This window comes from Amblyraja radiata, chromosome 26 (assembly GCF_010909765.2).
Source record: "Amblyraja radiata isolate CabotCenter1 chromosome 26, sAmbRad1.1.pri, whole genome shotgun sequence".
NCBI lineage: Eukaryota > Metazoa > Chordata > Chondrichthyes > Rajiformes > Rajidae > Amblyraja > Amblyraja radiata.
In genome coordinates, this window is record NC_045981.1 from 1,016,801 (window position 1) to 1,044,641 (window position 27,841).

Below are 27,841 nucleotides of genomic sequence, written 5' to 3' on the forward strand. Positions count from 1 at the left end.
GCGGGTGGTTGGCATGAATGCTGTGGGACAATGGGTTTGGTTCTGTGGTCTTTTGAATGAATAGTTCCTTGTGCGTTTCTTCATGGATATTTAATCTTGGCTACCATTCTCTCCTTACTTGGGAATCAGATTCATTCCTTGGAATTGGACTCCAATTTATTCCGTATTGGCCAGAGCAAGATCTTCTTTCGTGCCGGGGTTTTAGCGCATTTGGAAGAAGAGCGGGATCTGAAGATCACTGATATAATCATTCTATTCCAAGCTGTCTGCCGTGGTTATCTGGCACGAAAGTAAGTTTCACACATGCCACGTTAATGTTTGTTGCTGACCTGGAATGGAATCCAGTGAAACTCCAATTGATAGCTGGGATCTTTCAATAGTTTTTGATGACCAGCGCTGACTCATTTTTCTTGTACATTTGGGGGGAAATTGATGGCGCAGCAGAGTTGCTGCTTTACAGTGCCAACGACACGGGTTCAATCCTGACCACGGGCGCAGTCTAAAGAGTTTGTACGTTCTCGCCGTGACCTGCATGTGTTTTCTCCGGGTGCTCCGGTTTCCTCCCACACTCCAAAGACGTACAGGTTTGTAGGTTAATTGCCTTTGGTTAAAAAAAAAAATTGTAAATTGTCCCTAGTTTGTGTAGGATAGTGTTAATATGTGGAGATCGCTGGTCAGCGCAGACTTGGGGGTCGAAGGGCCTGTTTCAGCACTCTATCTCTAAAATAAACTGTGGCACTATTCATAGAAACATAGAAAATAGGTGCAGGAGTAGGCCATTCGGCCCTTCGAGCCTGCACCGCCATTCGATATGATCATGGCTGATCATCCAACTCAGTATCCCATCCCTGCCTTTTCTCCATACCCCTGATCCCTTTAGCCACAAGGGCCACATCTAACTCCCTCTTAAATATAGCCAATGAACTGGCCTCAACTACCTTCTGTGGCAGATAATTACACAGATTCTGTGTAAAAAAAATGATTTTCTCATCTCGGTCCTAAAAGACTTCCCTCTTATCCTTAAACTGTGACCCCGACTTCCCCAACATCGGGAATAATCTTCCTGCATCTAACCTGTCCAACCCCTTAAGAATTTTGTAAGTTTCTATAAGATCCCCCCTCAATCTTCTAAATTCTAGCGAGTACAAGCTGAGTCTATCCAGTCTTTCTTCATATGAAAGTCCTGACATCCCAGGAATCAGTCTGGTGAACCTTCTCTGTACTCCCTCTCTATGGCAAGAATGTATTTCCTCAGATTAGGAGACCAAAACTGTACGCAATACTCCACGTGTGGTCTCACCAAGACCCTGTACAACTGCAGTAGAACCTCCCAACAGACTGGTTGTTCAAACTGTATGTAGGAAATACATGTGTTCACAATAACTAGGTCAAAAAAACTCAATTTGGTATTAATCTACTGTGTTTAGAGAAGTTAGGGAGATAAAATGAATATTTTCAATATCTGTTGGGCAGTTCTTTGTTTGCAGGGCCTGACTTATGAATCAATCCTGTCATCTCTCAACAAAATACCTTAAACATTAAAACTCCTGCTGGTGTAAAATGAACTTCATCTTCCCAGTTGAATAATGTGTCAGGCTTGCTAATGGTTGATTGATGGTACAAGATAAATATGTGCAAGGTCACCTCAGATTGCAGAGGAAGAATAAGGCTTGTTGCTAAAAATAACTTATCCCTTCTGGGCAATTTAATATTGCAGTTTGAGGTTAGAACAGGAGACGTATGCAGATTGTGCTTTTTGTTACTTAAGCAACTTCCATCCACTCTGCACAAATGTTATATGGTTTTGTATGTTGTATTCTTGTTGTCCTTTGCCATAGAATCATAAAGCATCGTACCTTTAGCCAACTTGTCCAGGCCAATCATAATAATAATAATAATGGATGGGATTTATATAGCGCCTTTCTAATACTCAAGGCGCTTTACATCGCATTATTCATTCACTCCTCAGTCACACTCGGTGGTGGTAAGCTACTTCTGTAGCCACAGCTGCCCTGGGGCAGACTGACGGAAGCGTGGCTGCCAATCTGCGCCTACGGCCCCTCCGACCACCACCAATCACTCACACACATTCACACACAGGCAAAGGTGGGTGAAGTGTCTTGCCCAAGGACACAACGACAGTATGCACTCCAAGCGGGATTCGAACCGGCTACCTTCCGGTTGCCAGCCGAACACTTAGCCCATTGTGCCATCTGTCGTCCCAATCATGTTACCCAACTGTGCTTCTCCCACTTAGCTGGTCCATATTCCTCCAAACTTTTCATATATACCTGTCCACATGTCTTTTAATGTCATATTTGTACCTGCCTCTACCACTTCATTAGGCAGCTTGTTCCATGTTCATATCACCCTCTATGTGGTGGTGGGGGGGGGGGGGGGGGGAGGAAGAGAATGGTGCCTCTCGGGTCCTGTGTAAATCTCCCCTCTCATTAAACCTGTGTCTTATTTTCCTTCAGTCAACGTGAAAACTGGTGCTGCTTAATGTGTTTCTTAGTTTTAGAGATACAGCGTGGAAACAGGCCCTTGGCCTGCTTAGTCCACAGTGACTTTCGATCACCCATACACTAGCTCCATGTTATCCCAGTTTCCCAACCTACACACAAGGGGCAATTTACAGAAGCCAATTAACCTGCAAACCAGCGTGCGTTTAGGATAAGGGAGGAAACTGAGTCACCAGAATAAAACCCATGCGGTCACAGGGAGAACGTACAAACTCCGCAGAGACCGTACCCATAGTTGGGTTTGATCCCGGATCTCTGGCACTGAGGCAGCAGCTCCACCCTTGCACCACTGTGCTGCAATGTTCCTGTGGAATGTTTAAGGGTGCTGTGCACAAGGAATGTTTATAATGTAAGGGGATAAGTAAATCATCACTGCTTTTATAACATGTCAACTTTCCTTCACGAGGTTAAAGAACACAGCTTTAATTTCATTGCAAATACACCACTGAGACTGACCCCAGAATTTAAAAAAGTAGGATTACAGCCCAAGTAGTTATTGTTGCATTTATTAAAGAATACTGTGAAACAATTCCCCAAAATACAATCCAGCATGAATTATTTGATCTGCGTGGCTCTGCAATCAACCTTTCAAAAACCTCAGCTACCCTTCTTTCTCATTTTTTAAAAATTTGGAGGATTTGGACTGGTGCTCTTGTATTTCTTTGTAAAGCTGGGGCTGGTATTTAAGAATAATGCCCTTTTTAACAAGATTTATGTTCCTGCTTTGACACTTAACCTTGAAGCTGCAGGAATGACAAGAACTGAGTCTGTAATGTTGTATTCCTCCAGGAGAAATACATTTCTGAAAGTTTTGATATATTATCCTTGTAAATGTTATACTCTCTTGATACATCTGTTTCCCTCTATCATGTCTGACTTGATTCCATTTCCTATCCTTCTGTCCCTATTTCATTCTATCTCCTATACTTAAGGAGATAAATTGTTGGTGCCAGTGTCCATAGTAATCATACAGCTTGCCTTGCATCCTCATAGATATAACCATTTTTGGTAAATTATATCCCTCGTTTTGAATGCAGTTTTTAACACTAAACGTCAGTTTTGCATTCGACTCTCCCTATCCATTCTGAATTGTACTTTTGAGCAGAACTCCCAAGTTTCCACATGAAAAATGTGGGGGTTCACAAGTGTGTAGATGTTGTATAATTACTGACTCACTGTTCAACCACTGGGTAATATTTAGTTTTCCTGCATGCTGCATTTCTAAAACAGCCTGGCACTTTAATCTTTCCAGTTAAGGGGATGAAGTTTGTAGTTTCTCCAAAGTACTTTTGAGTCATGATGAGTTCATGGTGTCAATCGTATGACCTTTTGTCCGTGTGGTGCAGTGGTGCTAACCAGCAAAAATGTTGGAGAATTAGGTATTGTCTCCTTAATAAGTTTAAGGCAGTGGTAATGTGATAGAAACGACAAGCGTGGCACAGCTGGTAGTGCTGCTGCATCACAATGCTCTAGTGATATGGAATTAATCAGTGGTGCAGCTGGTAGATCTGCCTCTCAGCACCAGAGACTGGTTCGATCCTAACCTCGGATGCTGACTGTTGCATGTTCTCCCTGTGACTGCTTGGGTTTCCTTCGGGTGCTCTGGTGTTCTCTCGCACCCCAAAGACATGAGGGGTTTGTAGGTTAATTGGCCTCTAACTTGATCCTAATGTGCAGGGAATGGATGAGAAAGTGGGATAACATAGCTACTGTGAACGGGTGATCGATGGTCAGCAAGGAGTCGGTGCGCTGGAGGGCTCGTTTCAGTGCAACATTTTTCAATCAAAAACGTTCAATATTGTCTACGCACAAACTCTGAGTAACTACATGTCTTTTTACTGGTTTCCACTCACATCCCCAAGATATAGCTTGATGGAATAATGTACTGTAAATTGCTTGAAATGTGGGGTATTTGAGAGGATGTGGGAAGAATATGCAGGATTAGTGTATACTAGACCAAGTGAGCGCAGCCGTTCCCTACCCGTAGCCCCCACGGGAGACGTGGTCCTCCAACTCAAGCCGTTCCCGAATATAAGATTCCAGCACTCAGCGGTGCGGCTGTTTTTAAATGGTGTCTTTGAGGCGAGAGACGGGCGCCAACAGCCGTTATGGTCGCTGGCCAGCAGGAGGCGACAAAATGAGTGAGTGGGGGGGGGAAGGATTTTATTAATAAAATGTGTACATAAACACGACAAAATTTAATCAGGAGTGTATACTTAGAATGAAAAGTGAAATCTGTACCGAAATGGAAAAAAATCTTGGTGTTTCTGCTTCTGGTGTTGGCGTAGCAACGAATCAAAGGCTGGCACCCACAAGTCAGGCAGAAACACACACACACACACACACACACACGCGTGCGTGCACGATTTCAATGGGCTGAAAGGCCATGCTGTGTATTCCTCTTATGACTCATTGACAACTGAATTGGCTAAATCTCTAAACTAAATGAATACTCTTCTTTGCTTTATAGGGCATTCTTACGAAAGCAACAACAGTTGAGTGCACTGAAGGTTTTACAAAGGAACTGTGCTGCTTACCTGAAGCTCAGACACTGGCAATGGTGGCGACTCTTCACCAAGGTTGGATTTGCACCATGTCTCCACAGATAGTCCAGAACTGAGATTATGCAGACTTGCTTATTTATGTTATTATCCCTAATCCCTCGTATTAACCCCCCCCCCCCCCCCACTCCCCAAAATCCTTCCTCCCCAGCCCCTTATGCTTTTCCACCTGTATCCCTCCACCTGGTTTGACATTTCACACTCCTTCCCTCTTTATCTGACTCCCTTGTGTCTCCTTTTCATCACTGGTCTTCATCACTTACTCCATTCATCAAATCCCTCCTCACCTTTATCAATCCATCACTCACCCGACATTGTCTCTTCTTCCCCACACGCCCCACATTACAATCAGTCTGAGGAATAATGCCAACCCGAAACAGTCTATTAGTTCCCTCCACAGATGCTGCCTGACCCACTGTGTTATTCCAGCACTGTGTCTTACATATGTTAACAATTTGCTGTAAGATTATGAACCTCGGTGTTTTTGAATTTGAATTTGATAAACACTCAGGATCGCTTTTGATTTTAAAAAAAAATCAACTTTTTAACGTTTAAAGAAGCATTTTTTTTGTTAGGGCACCATCTTCATTGACCAAGTTGTGTGTTTTTCAGGTGAAGCCACTGTTACAGGTAACCCGTCAGGAGGAAGAATTGCTTTCCAAAGAGGATGAGCTGACAAAGGTGAAAGAGAAACATGTAAAGGTGGAGGCAGATCTTACAGCAATGGCAAGAAAGAATCAGCAGGTGTGTAGAGTCATGAACTGTACATGGCTTTAAGATCCATGGCAAATATTTCAATCTAAACATCTAAAATGTACACTTTTTTTCCAGCAGTAAGATAAACTAGCAGAGCCAATTCTAAAATAGTCGTGAGATCTGGAGGTATTTTTGCATCGATTGTTGAGAGTGACAGGTAGGTTTATCTCTAAGGTGGACACAAAATGCTGACCTCCCTTTGATTTAAACCAGCATCTGCAGTTCTTTCGTACACAGCGTAGGTTTAGAGTTCGTTTTTATAAGTAGAGATAAAGAGCACATGGCAGAAAATTCATCATGATCTGGCAGAGTTTGCAGACATCATGAGTATTTTCCCCATTCTTTGTGCCATCTTTTGGAGAAATTGATAAGACATTGAAGAGGATGTTGAAAAGGCGAATCGGAAACATTCTAAATATGAGGGACTATAATAGACAGAAGAACATGTTTTTGTTCCTTGCACAGAGGTGATTTTGAAAAGATTGATCTGAACTATTTAAATTAATGAACAGCATAGACAGATACATTGTTTCCCTTGAAGAATTCAGTAACTGGGGGACATAAAACATAAGTAACTGCCAAATAGCCAATAGTGAGATGAAATATTGCAGAGGGATTTGTTTGGGACTGGCAGTCTATCATCGTAGTAGTGGAGACAGACAGATTAAATAGTTGGGTTTAGAAGAACTGAATAAGTGAAAGGTTTGCAGGGCAAACAGTGAATGGGACGAGCATTGAACCATTATGATCTCAATGGCCTGGTTCTATGCTGCAACTGTTCTGTGATTGCGTGATTCTCTCTGGAGACTGGCTTGTTAATATTAGACTAACTGAAAAGTCAAAACAGTGAATCCATTTGTGCCGAAGTTGCCGAGAGTTTCCACGCAACCAGAGAGCGTAGAGTGCAGCACAGTGACGCAGTGGGAGAGGTTTGTGCTTTATTTTCCAACTCTGTACACACAATCCATCCATAGGAAGTTGCCACAGTTCTGTTGACTGAGACATTTATGGGAATAAAATGTTTTGCTTTGTATTTTTACCCAGCCTTTTATGAGGCTGACCATTTCCAAGGACTTCACAATTAAAAACAAAACAAAATGATATTTAGCCACTTAAACAGATAATGCAGTGGCAGAGCAGTAGAGTTGCTAGTCAGCACCCAGGTTCGATCCTGACTACGGGTGCTGTCTGTTCAATGCTTGTCCGTTCTCCCCGATATTGGTTCGACTGAAGCTCCGATGCTGAGGTGTATTTTCACATGCTGGTCATCTAGTCCTGAATGGGTTTTGTTAGTGTAACTCGTTGTTCAGCGTATCAGTGATGAGATGTGATGAATGCTCCACCTAGGTAATTGAAGAGAAGAATATTCTGGCCGAACAGCTGCAAGCTGAGACTGAGCTCTTTGTAGAAGCAGAGGAAATGCGAGTACGTCTAGCCAATAAAAAGCAGGAACTGGAGGAAATCTTGCACGATTTGGAAGCGAGAGTGGAGGAAGAGGAGGAACGAAACCAGCAAATTCAGAATGAAAAGAAGAAAATGCAACAACATATTCAGGTGCATGCACAGTTAAAAACTTTGATTAACTTTTATTTTGAAAGTGATTATACAAAGATGGATGGATACTAGCCATTGCTATTTTGTGGTATCCGAGTAAAGTCTGTATTTGTGTCCAGATTTGATGCAAGGCTTTTAATTATTTGAGGATGGGTAATTTTACCTGTACATGTAGTTTTGGCCTTTATTGATCTATCATTTTTAAGCCATATTTTGAATCATGAAATTACAGAAAAAATGTGCACTGCATCTATAAAGAAATATTTTAAACATTGAAGCGCAGCATATGATGCTTTAAAGTTCAGTTATTTCCCCCTCATCTCACTGCGCAATCCCTCTTGCCATTTGTTATTTTGCCCCACTTGACATCTGCCAAGTCTTTTATGAATAATTTAGAGAAGAAAAAAAGTCTCAAAATATCTCTTTTGAATAATTCTCAAACATGCCCGTGTGTGTGTGTGTGCGCGCCTGTGTGTGTGTGCGTGCGCCTGTGTGTGTGCGCGCCTGTGTGTGTGCGCGCCTGTGTGTGTGTGCGCGCCTGTGTGTGTGTGCGCGCGCCTGTGTGTGTGTGTGTGCGCGCCTGTGTGTGTGTGTGTGTGTGTGTGCGCGCCCGTGTGTGTGTGCGCGCCTGTGTGTGTGTGCGCGCCTGTGTGTGTGTGTTTACTCGGCAGGTACAGTGGCTGTCTTCAAATTGCTGAGATATTGGGGTTCTAACTCGCGTGCACAAACCAGAAGTAATTTTAATAATGTTTCCTTACCAGGATCTAGAAGAACAACTCGATGAAGAGGAAGGAGCTCGGCAGAAGCTTCAGCTCGAGAAAGTTACAGCAGAGGCTAAAATCAAGAAAGTGGAAGAAGAAATCTTGATGTTGGAAGACCAGAATTCTAAATTAACAAAAGTGAGTTCCACTGCAGGAGAACTGTTTTAATGGCCATTACAGAATATGCCAAAATGTAGTTGGTGACCGTTACACATTCAATCTTTGGAGAAAATATTGTCAGTAGAACTGTATTTGATTTTCTTAATTTCAGATTTCAAGTAGTTTAATAATTTGTTTTTACTATTCATTTCGCCCTTGATTTAACCCCTTGCCAAAAATAAAGGCTGATTTATTTTCCACGTTGTTATCCCTGGGGGGAGGAAAGGGGGGGAGGGGGGGGGGAACTGAGGAATGGACAACAATTCCTCCCTACAAGTGATATCCAGACTGTTACACCTTCAAGAATCATGTGCGTTTAAATGCCCTATGTACTGAAACAGCAATATTCTTTCTTGCAGCAGCATAACTGGCCTGTAAACATAATAAACCAAATAAATAAATTTAAAAGACAATATTTTAGCAAAACCAGACTAAACCCTGAAGTCCCTACCACAGCCAAGTTCAAAATGTAGTTGGTGTTTGTGGTGTTCAATAGATTAACGGTTATTGGGAAGCAGCTGTTCTTGAACCTGGTGGTCAGTTTTCAGACTCCTAAATCACCTTCCCGATGGCAGGAGTGAAAAGAAAGCATGCCCAGGATGGTGTGGGTTCTTGATGATGCTGGCTGCCTTTGTTGAGGCAACGACTCCTGTGGGTCCCTTTGGTGAGGAGTTCAGTACCTGTGATGGACCGAGCACTGCCCACTACTTGTTGTAATCTATTCCTGGGGGTTTGAGTTGCTGAACCAGGTCATGATGCAACCAGTTAATATGCTCTCTACTCTACACCTGTACAATTTTGAGAGTATTCGTCAAAACACTGAATCTCCTCAATGTTCTAAGAAAGTAGAGGTGTCGATGGGCGTTCTTTATAATTGCATCAATGTGCAGGGTCCAGGGTAGATCTTCAGAGGAGGATTTAGTAACGGGTCTAGGTTAAGACGTGGTCGTAGAGTCGGAAGAAGGGTCTCGACCCGAAACGTCACCCATTCCTTCTCTCCAGAGATGCTGCCTGTCCTGCTGAGTTACTCCAGCATTTTGTGTCTACCTTTGATCTTCAGAGATATGCACACCCAGGATTTTGAAGTAATTGACTCTCTACCAACTCCTGCCAATAAAGAGGCTTCTTGGCCTTAGTGATGGTGAGAGCAAGGTGGTGGTTCTGGCACCATTCGATCAGCTGATCGCTCCCCTCCCTCCTAAACTCTGACTCTTTAATGGGAGCTAAACACATGGTCAACTTGGAATCATATTGAAGAATGCACCTTCATGTTGATATAGAATGCGTGGTTTATTTTAAGTTGGGTCATTCATGATTTGAATCTTGCACAATGCTTTCCTTAACAGCTTTAGTTGTTGGAAAAGTGATTTGTTTTGGAAGATGCTAACTTATTAAATGAACTAGTGGTTAATTTAAAACATGCTTTTAATATGACAGGAGAAAAAATTGTATGAAGACCGGCTTTCTGAGTTTGCTTCGCAACTGGCAGAGGAGGAGGAAAAGGCAAAGAGTTTGAATAAAGTCAAGAACAAGCAGGAGATGATGATCACAGACCTAGAAGGTAAAGTGTCCTTTGCTCACACTACTAGTATAACCAGTTACATGAGGGATGAGCTTCATTTGTAGCTTTGACCCACAAGTTCCCAACACAAACTGAATGTATTTGATGGCATGATTGAAATGTGAACTTCTGATAAATAAAAATACAATTTAAACAGAAATATGTTACTATTTCAAATGTGATCCATCAGGTCCCTGAAGAGAAATAATGGCATTGAATGTTCCTGGACTAGTAACCCAGAGACCAGAGCTTAATGAGTTAGACTTTACTTTAGAGATACAGTGTGGAAACAGGCCCTTCGGCCCATCAAGTCCTCTCTAACCGGCGATCACCCTGTACTCTAGCACTATCCTGCACACTGGAGACTATTGACAATATTTTCCAAAGCCAATGAATGTGCAAATCTACATGGTCACAAGGAGAACGTTTAAACTCCGTAAGGAGAGTCCGCAGTCAGGATCAAACCTGGGTCTCTGGCACTGTGAGGCAGCAACACCACCATTGCACCACTACTGCTTGATTAGGGGAGACAAGTTTAAAAGCTTCCAATTTCAGTTAATCACGTGGAAAATAAAGCTGTTTTTTGGAAATACAGCTAGCAATTTGATCGTGAAACAACTGGGCAGTTGTGTAAACCTGTCAATCTCAACTGCCCGATACAAAACAACACAGACAGTAATGTGATCAGCTCTTAACTGCAGGCCGGTGCCTATGAGTAGGTTAAGGTGGTCTGGCTCAATATCATTTATTATTGTTGTGTGTCACTAATGAACACTGTAGACACAGGAACTGCAGATGCTGGTTTACAAAAAGACGCAAACAGCTGGAGTAACTCAGCAGGTAGGGCCAGCATCTGTGGAGAATATGGATTGGTAACGTTTCAGGTTGGGGCTCTTCTTCAGGCAAAGAATATGATTCTGAAGGGGGGGTCCTGATCTAAAATATCACCCATCCATATTCTCCATAGATGCTGCCTGGACCACTGAGTTACTCCAGCACTTTGATCTATTAAAGATCCATTCCTATTTGCCCGTGAGATGGTGATGGTAAGCTGTGATCTAGGATTTTCCCGAGGTCAGTTAGAGATGGGCACATCCTCTTAATGGGAGAAAATAGTTGTTCCTTCAAACTAGGTATTGAATGGGTGTTTAAAATGACACAGCTTTTTGATTCACTTTGGTTATTTGCTGGAGTCTTCTCTTAGCTGTTGCATTCACTGATAATGGTAATGTTTTTACAGACCTTTAGACAAGGTGTTCCCTCCTGGCTCTGCTTAAGGCCTAGTTTGAGAGGTGAGAGCAAAATGTAATTGTTTTGTGCAAGTCTCCATTTACGTGTAAATCTGTCAGGTTACTGCCACTGCAGATACCTCCCTTAAAATGGATCCCAGCATGTGGCAACTTCCAACGGAGGATGTTGGATAATAATAGAAACAGCAGTAGAGTTGCTGCTTTGTAGCGCCTGAGACACTGGTATGATCCTGACCATGGGGACTGTCTGTATGGAGTTTGTACATTCTGTGACCCCGTGGGTTTTCTCCGGGTGCTCCAGTTTCCACCCACACTCCAAAGACGTATAGGTTTGTAGGTTGTGTAGGAAAGAACTGCAGGTGCTGATTTATACCGAAGATAGACATAAAAAGCTGGAGTAACTCAGCGGGACTGATGGCATTTTGACCCGTTGAGTTACTCTAGTTTTTTGTGTCTCTCAGTAGGTTAATTGACCTCGGTAAAATATTGTAAATTGAACCTAGTGTGAAGGATAGTGTTAGTATGTGGGGATCGCTGGTCGGCGTGGACTCGGGCCGAAGGGCCTGTTTCTGCACTGTATAAAGTCTAGAGTAAAGCCTAAATCTAAAACCAGTAGAAATCCAGCAATTTAATTGGAATATTTTCTCGCAAACACCTCCCCACCTGTTGCATACAATCCAACATTATTATCTTGTGTATACCTGAGTAGCATGTTTTGTGAAAGTGTGATCTATGCAGCTTGAATGTTTTAGTTAAATATGGTTGATAGTAGTGGATTGATATTCTACTTTGAAATTTGGAAAGCTGAACATTCATACCATTGGGAGAAGAAAATATTTCTGGATATTCTCCATTGTTGCTCTATTACTATGTCAGAGTCATACAGTGTGGAAACAGACCCTTCGGCCCAACTAGTCCACACCAGCCAACATGCCCCATCTACACTAGTCCCACCTGCTCCCGCTTGACCCATAACCCTCTAAACCTATCCCATCCATGTACCTGTCCAAATGTCTTGAACGTAACAACAGTACCTGCCTCAACAACCTACTCTGGCAGCTTGTTCCATTTACCCACCACCCTTGGTGTTTAAAATAAAACTCTTTGTGTTCTTATTAAACCTTTCCTCCCTCACCTTAAACCTGTTGTGCAGAACGTTTGAAGAAGGAGGAGAAAACCAGACAAGAACTGGAAAAATCAAAGAGAAAACTGGATGGTGAGACCACAGATTTACAAGATCAAATCGCTGAGTTACAGCAGCAGATTGAGGAACTGAAGATACAATTGGTGAAGAAAGAAGAGGAGCTCCAGGCTGCCCTGGCCAGGTTAGCGCTGCACATCAATTGTACTCGTTATTGTGATGCAGGCTGCACAATAATTCATTCCCATTTGCCATGGTGATGGTCAACTGCCATCTTGGTCTGCTGAATGTGGCTTGTAGTGAGTTTGGAAGTTTGAGGACTGAGTCACAGATCTGTGAGTTGCTGTTGATGCTCTGAGTATCTGTACTACATTTTGTACAAACTATCTTGAGGGTGACTGTTTGTGATGGTCGATGGGATGTGAATCAAGTAGGCTGCTTTGATCAAGTAACTCAAGTGGGGAAACGCGGAAGCTGTACCTGTTGTAGCTTCTCTCATCCAGGCATGTTTTGTGACCCATCACTCTCCTAACAAGTGCCTGGAATTTGTTGAAACAGCTTTAACAAATCAGGAGCTGAGTCTCACACCACTGTAGTTATTCTTCAGGCACTGCATTTGTGTGACAACTGCATGAAGAGCCCCACCCAATATTGGCGATCATTACTGCTGTAGACTGTCAAGAAGTAGTTGGAGTTTTATTGTAGGTGGTTATTGTTGAGCAATTGTGGTAAGAATGTTACTTCCCATTTAATTAGCACTCACTGATTAGTTTATTCCTCATTTGAAAACTGTTAGATGAACATTAAAAGATGTTTTGAGGTTAAGTTAAGCATTCAACATTGATATTGGAGTTGTTTGTAAATGGGAAATGAAGAAAGCAGTGGAGACCATAGGAGCGGTGGGGTTTTGGAGCGACGAGGGAGGTAGACTGAGAATCAATTTACGTGGGTAATTAAAATACCAAGAACTACAATACTGCAGATGCTGGAAATCCAAAATATAAGCTTTCATGTCCCGTATACTGTAATTGAAGAGATGAGAGTGATGCAGTTATTCAAAGTCAATTAGACCACAGAGCAAGTCTTGACAAGCATTAGTCTTGGGAGCATAGCCTAGTTCTAACAGCTTTAAAATCCAGACTAAGGGATCACTAAAAGTTCTAAGGTTTGTAATGTGTGTAAAATGCATTTAAGTGGTGTCTTGATCAAAGTTGTGCAGGATTTGGGGATACATTGTGCAGAAGAGTATATCCATTGGAAGTGAAGTGTGGAATTAGGATTACACCTAAACATTAGAGCCAGACCTCTGGAAATGAAATTGGGAATTCAAGCATTTTCCTTTACAATCAGAAGTAGTCCTGGAAACGAGATGAAAGCAATTGTATGAATACAGGCCAGAGATTTGCCTAGAGACCAATAGCTGAAGGCCATAAACTGCCTGCTCCTATTTCTGTTCAGATGTGTTTGGGCATCCTTTGATCCTTTGCGCCTGGATGCAATCTACAGAAGTGGCCTGTTGACTCTGCAAATAAAAAGTCTGATTTGAACAATGATGGGGCTTTGAGTTTAACTCCTGGCAGTACGAGTCCATGGAAAATTAATATTGGAACATAGAATAATACAGCTGAAGAACATGACCATCGGCCCAGTGTCTGTACCAAACATGATGCCAAGATCAACTCTTATCAGTCTGCGCAAAATCCATATTCCAACATGTCCATGTGCCTATCTAAAAAGTCTTTGAAATGTCACCAACGTGTCTTCCTCAACCACCACCCCCGACAGCGCATTCCAGGCATCCACCACCCTATGTGTAACAAAAAATATATGCCCCACACATCTTTAAACTTCCCCCCCCCCCCCCCCTCTCACCTTGAAGCTAATCCTCAATCCGTGTCTTTCTTTCAGAGGTGATGAAGAGATTGTTCAGAAAAACAATGCGATCAAACTAATCCGGGAGCTGCAGGTTCAGATTTCCGAGCTACAGGAGGACCTGGAATCGGAGAAGGGTGCCCGCAACAAGGCAGATAAGCAGAAGAGAGATCTAAGTGAAGAGCTGGAAGCTTTGAAGACTGAATTGGAGGATACTTTGGATACCACAGCGGCTCAGCAAGAACTGAGGTAAAGTTCTTGTACTGAAGCTATGATCGTTTGAGACTTGCTCATTTACACCACTTGGTCTTTACAAATGGAGTTTTGAAATGCAATGTCTTCAGCTGTTTTGATAAAGTAATATTTGTTTATGAAACACTTGTGTGGTGCCTCATACAAATGGCCTTTTTGTCTATTAAAGCCGAACGCTGGTATGATTGGCAACTGCCCAGTCCAGCCTGATCTCATTGTGGCCCTTGTCCCTTCAACCCTGGAACCTTCCTGTGCAAAATGCTGTTCTCCTAGCTATGCACTTACGCGAGTACAATAAAGTTTGTACTGAGGCTGATAATTGTAGGAATAAAGCAAGTCAGTATTTTTAGATTTAAATTCTGACATACCTGTTACTTAACGACAGATCCAAACGTGAGCAGGAGGTAGCTGAGCTCAAGAAGGCCATCGAAGAGGAGACTAAGGCCCATGAAGTCCAAATCCAGGATATTCGTCAAAGACACAGTACTGCCCTGGAGGAGCTCTCCGAACAGCTTGAACAAGCCAAGAGGGTCAGTACCACAGAGTTTCCCTCAAAGTGCATTTTGAAATATAACTACAGGATGCAATCATGAGAATGAGAGGTTTAGCTCATCAATCTATGCATGGGACAAAACGTTTGGCAAATTTATATTGGCAGGTGCCAATTTGCAGTATTTAATTTACTAATTGCATCCCTAGAACTTGTCTTAATTGTTAGAAAGCCTTTGTTGACTCTGACTAACATGCAGAGTGTCATAGTGGACGGCACAGTTGTGCAGCAGTAGAGTTGCTGCCTTACACTTACAGCACCAGAGAGCCGGGTTTCGATCTTAACTGTTTGTACAGAGTTTGTACGCTATCCCTGTGACCGCATGTGTTTTCTCTGGCTGCTCCGGTTTCCTCCCACACTTCAAAGACCTATAGGTTTGTAGGTTAATTAATTTGTGTAAATTGTCCTAGTGAGTATGGGGTGATCGCTGGTCGGCGTGGACTTGTTGGGCCGAAGGGCCTGTTTCCACGGTGGCGCGACCGATGTTGCAGCAGCCTCTGCAGTCCGTCTGGCTTTTAAAAAATTTTTTGTCCTGTTGAATGTATAGTTTGTTGTGGTTTTTATATTGTTTTTAGCTGTGTATATGTGGGGGAAACTTTTAAATCTCTTCCCTGTACGGGTGACCCGACCTTTTCTCTGTCGGGTCTCCGTTGTCGTTGGGGCCTAGCACCGTGGAGCGGCCTCCAACCAGAACGACCTGGGGGCTCCAGTCGCGGAGCCTGCGGACTCACCATCGTGGGGCTGGCCGGCTTCGGAACGTGGAGAGCTGTGGTGGTGCGCGTCTGCGACCCGACTCTGGAGCTCAGAGGTTCCTGTCGCAGGTCCGGTGGACGGTGACATCAGGAGCTCGCGTGTCCCTGGAGGGAGACCGCTTTTCGGAGCTCCCGTAACGGCAACTTCTCCCGCCCGTGTTGCGGGGTTGAAAATGACCCGGAGCGGAGCCTTACGTCGCCTGGCGCGGCTTTAATGGCCGTGGGACTTTCTAGCGCCCGCCGGGGGCTCCAACATTAAGACCCGGAGCGGGACCTTGCATCGCCCGGCGCGGCACTAACGGCCGCGGGACTTGCCATCGCCCGCTGGGGGCTTTAACAACAGGAGAAGAATGGAACACAGGGGAGAGGCAAGACTTTGCCTTCCATCACAGTGAGGAGGAGATTCACTGTGATGGATGTTTGTGTAAATTGTGTTGGTGTGTGTCTTGGCACTTGTTGTATGACTGCAGAAACCAAATTTTGTTTGAACTTCATTTGAGGTTCAAATGACAATAAACAAATTGTAAGAGGAACCCAGAATTATTATTTCTTGAATAAACCTCATTGAATGTTCTTTAGAAGTGTACTCTTACGGGTGAGAACTTGCACAAATAAATTATATATTGCTTCTATTTCATAAACAGCACAAGGGCAACTTGGAAAAGAGCAAACAGGGTTTGGAAAATGATAACAAGGAGATGGCTGGTGAGGTGAAGAGTTTGCAGCATGCAAAGGCTGAATCTGAGCATAAACGCAAGAAGCTTGAATCGCACGTACAGGAGTTGCAGCTCAAGTTTGTAGAGAGTGAAAAGGCAAAAGCTGAATTTTTTGATAAGTCCCACAAGCTTCAGGTAAGAAATTTGAGAGTAATATTTTGCAGCGGTTAAACCCCACTAAGTAGCTTATGATCTTTGCTTTGGAGCAGTGTTTAATCTTGTTTGGCATAAGACCTTTACGGTTGATCATGTACTATAAATATAACAAATGAAATTTCTTGTATTTTTAAACTTTGGGAGGACAAATGCAACTATTTGTTTGGTTGGCAGCATTTTTTTTTTCTGCTGTATATTAATTTTTTCATCCAGGCACATTGATCACATGGATGTTGGTAATGATTAACAAATGGCATTATAATGGAGAGATTACCTTGGTTTATGCTAGAAGTGAACCTGTTCTGTCTCTAAGTTAAATTGATTCCAGATGCAGTTAGTATCTGGCACTTCTAGCTACTTTCAGAATTTATATTTTATATCATTTATTCATAAAATGAATTTTTTCAGAATTTGTATATTGATCCTATTACCCGATGGCACTTGGGCAGAATATGTATGTTAAGGCACGACAGCCCTTTATTTGAAATTGATGCCAAGAATGTTTGTGTAATAAATGAGATGGTAGAAATATCTGAGATTTATTTTGTACACATCGTGGATTTGCCCTCTCCTTTACTAGAATGAATTAGACAATGTCTCTGGACTTCTCGAGGAAGCTGAGAAGAAAGCAATAAAACTAACGAAAGATACTGCCAATTTGGAATCTGCACTTCAAGATGCACAGGTAACCGAACCGACACGCGTCAATGTCATACATTTTAAGGGAACTTCGTGTTAACCAGAATTTCTTTTGGGTGGAAGAGAAAAGGACCACTTCAAATATCAACACTACAGGGAGGAGCTGAGATTTAGATGGTTGACACGTTATTTTTTCCATTTTAAAAACAGCCTGATTATGATGAAGACAAAGAACCTCAAATGCTGGTTTACAAAGAAAGGCACAGTACTAGAGTAACTCAGTGGGTCAGGCAGCATCTCTGGAGAGCATGGGTTGGCGATGTTTTGGGTCATGGCTCTTCAGATGGAGTGGATTCTGAAGAAGAATCCTGACCCAAAATATCACCAATCCATGCTCTCCAGAGATGTTGCCTGACCTGCTGAGTTACTCCAGCACTGTCTTCTGATCTCTTTCAACTCAGCCAATTATGGAAAAGGATGTGCCCAGGAATCGGCTGCCTTTGAATGACTTGTTAGCCACACCATATATTCACAGCCTTGTACTTGTATTTCGGGGGGAAGGTGGCCATGTGTAGCTTGTTCCCAATTTATAGATATTGGTTCTTGGTGAGAGATCAGTCTGTCCTAAAAAACTGATAACTTCTTAAGTGTGAGAGTTAGAGTCATAGTGGATGGGGAAAAAAAGAAGGGTTTTTAATTTGGCTAAGCCTGCCACAACGTTTAGTTTTTGTACCAATAGCATTATATTAAATATAAATTATTGCTCCAATTTATCAATACGATGATTCACTCTGTTTGCATTCGCATTTAATAGGAGCTGCTACAAGAGGAGACACGGCAAAAACTGAACCTCAGCAGTCGCATTCGACAACTGGAAGAAGAGAAGAACAATCTCCAAGAGCAGCAGGAGGAAGATGAGGAATTGAAGAAGAGTCTTGAGAAGCAGGTGGCCATTCTCCAAATCCAGGTATTTGTTGCACCATATGAAGACAACTGTTCCTGTGGTAACTGGTCCTGGGCAGTTATTTGGGGTTTTTTGGCATGCATAGGATAGATGATCAAAACCATTTTCCCCCAAAGTTTAGTTTAAATACAGCGTGGAAACGGGCCCTTCAGCCCACTGAGTTCATGCCGACCTGCAATCTCCGTACACTAACACGATCCTTCACACACTAGTGCCTCTTTACAATTACACCAAGCCAATTAACCTACACACCTATAGGTCTTTGTAGTGTGGGCGGAAACCAGAGATCCCGGAGATAGCTCATGCAGGTCACAGGAAGAACGTACAAACTCCGTACAGACGGTACCCATAGTAGGATCAAACCCAGATCTCCGGTGCTGTAAGTCAGTAACTCTATCGCTGCGCCACTGTGCTGCACACCGTGTAAATGTCAAACACTAGATGGCATAGCTTTAAGGTGGGAGGGACAAAGTTTAAAGGAGATGGTTTTTTATTCGGGTGGTGAGTGGGGCATTTTTTTTATTAGGGTGGTGAGTGCTTGGAACACACTGCCAGGGGTGGGGGTGGAGGCAGATACAATGGTGGCACAGGAAGCTTTTAGATTGGCACATGGATAAGCAGAGAATGGGGAGATGTGGATTGTGTGCAGGCAGGGGAGATTAGTTTAAACTTGACATCAGATATTGTGGGCCAGAGGGCCTGTTCCTGTGTTACACTGTTCCATGTATAAATGACTTTGCCTGTAAAGGAATTATACTGATCCTAAACAACTTTGATGCAAGTACAACAAACATTTTCAAGACACTTAAAAAAAAAAAAAATAATAATAATAATTTAAAAACAATAAAATATTGACAGACAATCTTTGGCACTTTAAATACTCGGCAAAGTATCAGACTGCAAATTGTTTTTAATTCAGACTGCAAACATTTTTAATCATTTACCTCTGCCTTGTGGAAGTATTGTTAAACTTTTTGCAAAGTAATGCTGCAAATGCAATTTTCAAACAAAATAACCTTTTTGAATTAACATTTTTTGCGATTTAAGAGACAAAAAATCATGTTGTGATTCTTTTGAAAAATGTATTTCTTTGAATTCCGGATTGTGGGCTGGTGCGATTACTGATCTTAATCTCTTAATGTAGTTGACTGACGCAAAGAAGAAAGTGGATGAAGATGTGACAACAATAGATGGCCTGGAAGAGGCCAAGAGAAAACTTCTGAAAGATGTGGAAGCGCTCACTCAACGCTTTGAGGAGAAAACAGTGGCCTTTGATAAAATGGAGAAAACCAAAAACCGCCTCCAACAGGAGCTTGATGATCTGTTGGTGGACCTTGACCATCAACGTCAAATTGTCTCCAATCTTGAGAAAAAACAGAAGAAATTTGATCAGGTACGATTTGATATTGGTTTGTTATTGCCACGTGTATTGGGGATAATGGAGAATCTCGTGTGCGTGCAATCCAATGAGATTGGATGATACTGTATATGAATGCAACCAGCCAAACACAACAGGTAGAGCAAAGAGAAAAAGTACAGAATGTGGTTTTCAGCATTTTATTTCAGCTGGTAATACTGATTTCTAAATGTGAAGGGAGATACAACAAGGAAAGGCTCTTTGGCCCACCACCAAGTCCATGCTGACTATCGATCACTGGTTCACTCTAGTTCTGTTTTTCCACTTTATCATCCACCCTCTACACACTAGGGGCAATGTACAAAGACCAATGAACCTACAACCCAACATGTCTTTGGGATGTGTGAGAAAACCGGAGCACCTGGAGGAAACTCACGCAGACACACAGAGAATGTGAAAACTCCATACAGACAGCACCCAAGATCAGAATCGAGGCTGGGTCATTGGGGCAGCAACTCTACCAGTTGTGTCGCTGCCATCCTACCTGGAATATAATTTGTTTTAATTTAAACGATTATATTTGATGATAGGTCTTTTGGAACCAACACAAGATGGCATGTTCCATCGCCATCTTGCATCGGTTGCCGTGGTTTTCATGGTTCTGGTTGACTAAAATCAGCTTCAATCAAGTGGGTTTTTCAACCCCCAAATCATTAACATTCAGCAATTTTACAGCTATATAGCTCTTGGAGACTTGAGCAGACTATGTCACTTGATGGCTATTCTGTTATTGACTTCTGCATCACAGCTCAGTTGAAAATACTAAATTGGGGGGAAAAGTGGAGGATTAAAACAGTCTGATTTGAAATAAGCACTTTAAAGAATCCTAGAATATGCTATAGTTCATTACTCTAAATGTTATAGATTTATATGTATTAAAATGTTTCATTATTTCAAATGAACTTTTATTTTGATCAGATGCTGGCTGAGGAGAAGAACATTTCTGCTCGCTATGCTGAGGAAAGGGATAGAGCTGAGGCTGAGGCCAGAGAAAAGGAGACAAAAACGCTGCTGTTGACCCGAGCGCTGGACGAGGCTCTTGAAGCTAAAGAAGAGCTGGAGAGACACAACAAGCAACTCCGCGCTGAAATGGAGGACCTGATGAGCTCCAAGGATGATGTGGGCAAGAATGTAAGTTAATTCAAAGAATCGCAGAACAATGTATAACTAAAAATATTTGGTATTTCAAACTAGCCTTCCTGAATAGTTTGGAGTATATTCGCTAGTAGTTGAGCTTTGTATATCCCTATTGGATTGCACATTGAGGCTTTCCTGTCACAAACACACATTATCTCATTTAGAGTGGAGGTGAGGTTGAATTGAACAGGATACTGAGTTGGATGATCAGCCATGATCATATTGAATGGGCTCGAAGGGCTGAATGGCCTACTCCTGCACCTATTTTCTATGTTTCTATGAATTTCTTTAGCCAAAGGGTGATAAATCTATGGAATTAATTGCCACAGATGGTGGTGGAGACCAAGTCATTGATTGTTTTTTAAAGCAGAGATTGATAGGTTATTGATTTGTAAGAGTACAAAGGTTACGGGGAGAAGGCAGGAGAATGGCATTAAATAATAGATCAACCATGATTAAATGGCAAAGCAGACTCGATGGCATAATTATTTTCTTGTGCCTAGGATCTTATGATATCAGTGAGATTTGTTGTTACACCTGCTCATCTGCCATTAGGCTTTATCTGAAGCTTGATGGAACTTAGCAGTCACTATATGGTTACTTAAAATAGTTTGAGGATTTCGAGTTAACTTGTCACTTTCAATGTTTTAAAAATGCTATTAACAGAAATAGTCTGATCACAAATTTTCAGACATGGGCATCAATATTTTTTAGTAGCAAAGTGGGTGCAGGATTGGTTCAAGATTTCTAAAATAATTTCTGTCCTTGCCAGCTTACTGAAAAGATTTTAAAAATAAAGAAAATAATAAAAAATAGTGTTCCTTAATTTTAAAAGTAACAGTTGGCTTTTTATTGGTATATTTGTTATATTGTCGGCACCCTGGTTATTTCAGGAGTTACTTCTGATTACAATTTGGGATTCTAGCAATGAACTTTTAATCTGTAAATCTAGCCTTGCCTGAAGTTAGAACTGCTGGTGGGACTATGAGGAAAAAACTTCTCATTTAAGCCATGGATAGAGTTAAAATGCATTTTTTTTATTTTTAAGATTTCTTTAAAGTTGGGGCCTGAAAAGTATTTTTAGATATCAATATACTTTCAGCTGGAAAATGTTTTGGATGTTCTCCTATTCATATGTCACTCTGTATAGTTAGAGGCAAGGATAAGATGTTATGTAACTGCCACAGAGGGTAGTCGAGGCCAGTTTATTGGCTATATTTAAGAGGGAGTTAGATGTGGCCCTTGTGGCTAAGGGGATCAGAGGGTATGGAGAGAAGGCAGGTACGGGATACTGAGTTGGATGATCAGCCATGATCATATTGAATGGCGGTGCAGTCTCGAAGGGCCGAATGGCCTACTCCTGCACCTAATTTCTATGTTTCTATGTAAACTAACTTTCAAGGCAATTTAATGTCATCGTGTCACAAGTGCATTGTTCGATGGTATGTAATATCTTGGTGAATTGCAAAGGAAGGTGAAACATTTGAGTTTGGAGATGTCTAGTTGGCACACTGTAAACTGACGTTCTTGTTACTCATAAATAACAATATCACCCTGGAGAAGATGGGGACTCGCTCAATAAATAGCTGTACCTGAGTGATCTTGTCTTTGTATTTGCGAAGGTACATGAACTTGAGAAATCCAAGCGGGCCTTGGAGCAACAGGTGGACGAGATGAGGACCCAGCTCGAGGAGCTGGAGGATGAGCTGCAGGCCACAGAAGATGCCAAGCTTCGTTTGGAGGTCAATATGCAGGCCATGAAGGCCCAGTTTGAGCGGGACCTGCAGGCCAGAGATGAGCAGAATGAAGAGAAGAAGAGAATGTTGGTTAAGCAGGTAAATTCTTCAACCGAAGATAATTTCTCATCAATATCCTTTTTACCATCGAAGTAATTTTGTTAAAGTTTCAAGGTCAGTTTATTGTCACATGAACCAATTAAGGTACAGTGAAATTCAAATGACTTAAACCATCGGATGGCAATTGTTGCCTCTCCAACGGTCTGTCTGTCCTTTCCTTCTTTGTGTCTGTTTTGTATGTGTTAAATGTATGTTTTTTAGTGTTCTTTAGTTGTTTTATGTGGGGAGGGGGAGTTGGGGGAAACTTTTACCTCGACAGAGATGCGATATTTTTCCGAATCGTATCTCCGTCCGCACTGCGGCCCAACATCGTGGAGTTGGCGGCCTTTGCTGGAGATCGACTGGGAGCTCCATCGCGGGAGCCTGCGGACTTACCATCACGGAGTTCGCGATCCCTGTCCGGGGTCGTCTTTGGGACTCCAACTTTGGGAGCCGGCGTGACTTTAACATCGTGGAGCCCACGGTCTCTGGTTAGACACCGGACATCAGGGGCTCCGAGCCGCGGAGGTGTTTCGACCGCCCCGAGTGGGGGGCTTCGACCGCGGGAGAATTAAGAGGAAGAAGATTGAACCTTATTGCCTTCCATCACAGTGAGGAATGTGGGGAATCTGCTGTGGTGGATGTTTATGTTAACTTTTACATAGTTGTGTGTCTTGTTGCTTTTTATTTAAGTATGGCTGTATGGTAATTCAAATTTCACTGAACCTTAATTGGTACGTGTGACAATAAACTGACCTTGAAAGTAAATAGAAGCCAACCAGTGCTGGCCCAGCAGCATCTGGGGTGGGGGTGGACAGTCTGAAGAACAGTATTATCCCAAAAGGTTGTCTATTCATTCTCACCATCATTGCTGCCTGACTAGCAGAGTTCCTCCAACACTTTCTGCTTTGCTTAAGTTTCCAGTATCTGCAGTTCTTTGTGTCTCTAAATAGTTTGGTGGTGTCTCATTGTTCCTTTGCCAAAATTGTGAATTAAGTGATAGAATCTCTGCAGTCATTCTAGTGGGCACCCTGCCATGATATCAAGCTAATCTGAATAGCTACAAACTGACCTGCAACTTGGTTACACCACATTCTGGTTCACCCTTTCATTCATGTATGACCTTGTAAAGACAGAGCTTCTAGCCAACTGCGAGAGGTCATTCTATTGGTGATGGTAAGTCCGCAGGCTCCCGCGATGGGTCATTGTCTGTTTTGCTGGACCAATGGAGGTCATGACTTCAGGGTGGAGGGGGAATGGGCAGAGATGCCTGTAAAGTTGACCTTGGAAGTCTGCTATGGGAACAGATTTGCCAGCTGCAACCAGGCCGGAGTTCCTGAGCCATGGCCACGGGGCAAATTCGACCCGCCGATTGGCCAAGGAAGTCACGATGAGGTCAAGATCGCCCACGTCAACTGGCTGAGGCGCCACATTTTCGGGGGGACTTCCAGGGGACACACTTCAAGTGCACTCTCGTAATTTCGTCTCAATTAAAGGAGGTGCAGAACCACCAGTTGCTGGAAAATCCGAGGTAGACCTGTAGTAATGTTCCAACCTCCCTGACCGAGGTAGACCTGTAGTAATGTTCCAACCTCCCTGACCACCGCTGGGCGCCAAGGATAAACTTGCCTTTTCTCATCAGCGTTCACCATTCACCACCCCCTAGTGATGTTGCAGACTATTTGAGGTCAAGATTCACTGCAGTTTGGAACCTTGTGTATGCTGCTAACTAGGACCGAGTTGTAATAATGAGCAGGTAGACAAAAGTGCTGGAGAAACTCAGCGGGTGAGGCAGCATTTATGGAGCGAAGGAAATGGGCAACGTTTCGGGACGAAACCCTTCTTAATAAAGAGCATATGATCAACAGTCTCGCTTTGCCGATTAAATTTAAAGTATTTAAATAAGTAGAATTAGGATGCAGCATTAGATCTGAAGTTAATAGACGTTTTTTAACTACACAGTTGAGTTTGGATTTAGTGGTGTTTGGATGAGTGAAGGGGTTCGCAGTTCAGTGATTGTTGCTTCATGCCACAGGTTCGTGAGCTTGAAGCAGAGCTGGAAGATGAACGGAAGCAGCGTGCGCAAGCAGTCGCCCTGAGGAAGAAGCTGGAGATGGACCTTAAAGACCTGGAAGCACAAATTGAGGCATCGAATAAAGGTCGTGATGAGGCAATTAAACAACTCCGTAGGCTTCAGGTAAATCATTTGAAACTTTCACAATTACAGTTTGCTTGTACAAAGATCTAGGTTCTTAAGTTAAAGAACCTCAATATGCAGGAGTTGCATTTTAAATGAATGATTGTGTAGTTAGCAACGTTAAGTTACATTAAGTTTGCACAAAGCATGATTCGTTGCCTTATGAGATTGAAGGACAATGTAAACAAAATAGACAAAAACAGGCAGCACTGTGGCACACTGGTAGAGCCACTGCCTCAAGGGTAGTTAAATCTTGACCTCAGGTGCTGCCTCTGTGGAGTTTGCACCCTGTGACCGTGAGGTTTCCCTGGGTGCTCCAGTTTCCTGCAAGTTCCATGGGCATATGGGGACCGTTTGTAGGTTAATTGGTCTCTGTAAATTGCCTCTGGTGTACAGAGTGGAAGTGGGATAACGTGAATCGAGTGTGAACGGATGATAGACGGTCCATGTGATTCGGTGGGCTGAAGGGCCTGAATTTTTCAATCAATCGAAATTCTCAAACTTTTTTTGCAGGCACAGATGAAGGACTACCAGCGTGAGCTGGAAGAGGCTCGTGTTTCCAGAGATGAGATCTTCGCTCAGTCAAAGGAGAATGAAAAGAAGCTGAAGAGTTTGGAGGCAGAAATCTTGCAGCTTCATGAGGTCTGTTGATCCCAGGCACCACTGCTTCACTCACCGAGGCATTTGGACACTGGCCAACCTAAGGGCCAGTGTATTTGTGCACACTAATCTCATGCTTATCTGCACAGATAAAGCAAGCTTGAATAAAGAGATTGACATATAGTGTAACCATGTAATCGGAATTGGAGGAGGTTCGCTGATTTAGGTGATGGACAAGCATCTAATTTGCCCAACTGTGTAAAATGTTGTACGTAATCTACAAACTGTCTGCAATGGGAAATTGAGACCATTTGTATAATGATGGGTTTCTAAACCGCAAACCATATTGCACTGTTGCTGACCAAATTGTGCTCTATAGATATCCAGGTCCATCGCTGATTTTCCGGCACCCTTGGTTCCAGAGCCTTGCTGTATTATCTGTTTTGCATGGCTAGATGGGGGGGGGGGGGAGAGAGATATCGGCCCACAGAGTCGGCCTTGGAAGTTGGCTATGGGAATGGATCTGCCGGCTCTGGCCAGAGTTCCAGAGCCCTGGCTACAGGGGGCAAATTCTACCAGCCGATCGCCCGCGGAAGTCCCGATGAGGATGAGATTGGCTGCCTCACCCGGCCTAGGCGCCACTTTTTCGGGGGCACATCCGGAAGGATTTCAAGTGCGCTTTTGTAATTTTTTTTCCCGATTAAAGGAATTTTCCCAATTGCCGGAATCAGTTGCCGGAAAATCGGTGGTGATCCTGCAGTAATGTCCCTTTTCAGATTTTATACAACAGTAATACTGTACCAACATCCCTGCCCATAGAAGCAGTTTGCCTAGTTCTTGCTCGGAGCAGTGAGTGATAACTGATCAGGATGATTGAAGTTAACAGCTATTCTAGCCACCTGATCAATGCTTGACTATTTACAAATTGCAACACAATATCTGTAGTTTGTTCTTAGCTTGGAATATACAATATACTTTGGAACAGTAGGCGTATAGTCATCAACACCAGTATATCGCAGTATTTCTGCAATTTTGGGTGTGAATAAAACTCTATAATAGATCTATTTAATGCAATAAATCTTAAATCTATTTGCATCTGAATGTGTGGTATGGAAAAGCCACCCACAAGGGTGCATGAGATACATGGAGTCAAAGGAGATGAACTAGATTTCCAGGGTAGAAATATTGAATACATAATGTGGCTGTAAGGTGCGGGGGGCAAAATTCAACGTGTTTTTTACACAATTGCAGGTGTCTGGAACACGCTGCTAGAGATGGTACTGGAGGCAAATGCAGAAGTCTGCCTTTGAGGTTTTTAGTTAGGATAGCTAGGTTTTTAGTTATGCATGAAATGGAAGAATATGGATCACATGCAGACATGTTTGGTATGGACATTGTGGGCCGAAGGGCCTATTCCTGTGCTGTACATGGTTCTATGAATGGAGCCAGATTAAAGATCAGGCACGATCTCCTTAAAACATAGGTCCTAATGGTCCTAAAAATTGTTGTACATTCGAGGAAATTAATTAACATTGATTCACACTAAAGAATTGTTTGTTTTTTAACCGGGCTGTCATATGATGCGGCTAATGTAGCTGAAACTTGCAGAACTGTTTGTAAGTTTGTTCTTCAGTGCAATGACAGACCTGTATCATTGGAACTGGAACTGAAGTTTGCACAATTTTACAGGAACTGGCAGCTTCGGAGAGAACACGTCGCCATGCAGAACAGGAACGTGACGAGTTGGCAGATGAGATTGCAAATAGCACATCTGGAAAGTAAGGGAGCGTGACATCGGCCCATTACCCCAGTTCATAATATAAATTGTTTATTTAAAGCTCTCGAGTTGCCACGATTACATCTAAATTAAATTCATGTGTCAACAGTAATAAAGTCTTGATCTTGTATCTCCAGACTTTGCCGTTATCTGAGCATACCCAACTGTAGAATGTTTACAGTTGGAACCAAGCTAGTCCAAGCTTTAGTGTTTTCTTAGGATTTGCATATATATCGAAGGAAGGTCAAAATACCAGTTCAAGATTGCCTCTTATTAGAATGTTTGCTTTGACCTAATCAACTTCTGTAGGTTTATAATGTACAGCTGCTAAATACATTTTGACTAAAGGGCCACAAATGTGACATATTTCAGGGCACCTTGGATAACTTGTTCACTCCAGGCCATTTTTCCTTCATGCCAGGATTTTATTTTTCTCTGCGGTCTCACGGACTTTGTTGAAATTGTCACGTCCTGTGTAGACTGGGTCTTGGCTTCTGACTTCTGGGTCAAACTCTGATTTGGTCTTTGACTGACGTATGTCAGCACTTGCAACAAGCTGGCATGAAGGTATTCAGCCGTACACATTACATGGAAGCAAGCTTGGAAATCAGGAGAGTTGGGGTATATAAAGAAGCAGGGTGTAACACTATGGGCATTATCATCTCTGCCCCAGCCAACAATGGCCCACTTTGGGTTCCACGCCTTGGTCATC

The 27,841-nt window shown here is 42.7% G+C and overlaps 1 protein-coding gene across 4 annotated transcripts in view; it reads left to right on the plus strand.

The window, feature by feature from the left end:
* Window positions 1-27,841, plus strand: part of myh10 (myosin heavy chain 10) — a 132,307-nt gene that overhangs the window by 91,475 nt on the left and 12,991 nt on the right. For all 4 annotated transcript variants that reach the window (XM_033044023.1, XM_033044019.1, XM_033044021.1 and 1 more), the window contains 18 exons: window positions 130-290; window positions 4,993-5,101; window positions 5,696-5,827; window positions 7,187-7,393; window positions 8,155-8,292; window positions 9,751-9,874; window positions 12,278-12,449; window positions 14,174-14,386; window positions 14,775-14,919; window positions 16,336-16,542; window positions 17,144-17,248; window positions 18,017-18,169; window positions 19,311-19,559; window positions 20,502-20,714; window positions 22,343-22,555; window positions 24,591-24,752; window positions 25,266-25,394; window positions 27,042-27,130. In XM_033044023.1, coding sequence (XP_032899914.1) covers window positions 130-290; window positions 4,993-5,101; window positions 5,696-5,827; window positions 7,187-7,393; window positions 8,155-8,292; window positions 9,751-9,874; window positions 12,278-12,449; window positions 14,174-14,386; window positions 14,775-14,919; window positions 16,336-16,542; window positions 17,144-17,248; window positions 18,017-18,169; window positions 19,311-19,559; window positions 20,502-20,714; window positions 22,343-22,555; window positions 24,591-24,752; window positions 25,266-25,394; window positions 27,042-27,130 — 2,921 coding nt within the window. The remainder of the gene's footprint in view (window positions 1-129; window positions 291-4,992; window positions 5,102-5,695; window positions 5,828-7,186; window positions 7,394-8,154; window positions 8,293-9,750; window positions 9,875-12,277; window positions 12,450-14,173; window positions 14,387-14,774; window positions 14,920-16,335; window positions 16,543-17,143; window positions 17,249-18,016; window positions 18,170-19,310; window positions 19,560-20,501; window positions 20,715-22,342; window positions 22,556-24,590; window positions 24,753-25,265; window positions 25,395-27,041; window positions 27,131-27,841) is intronic.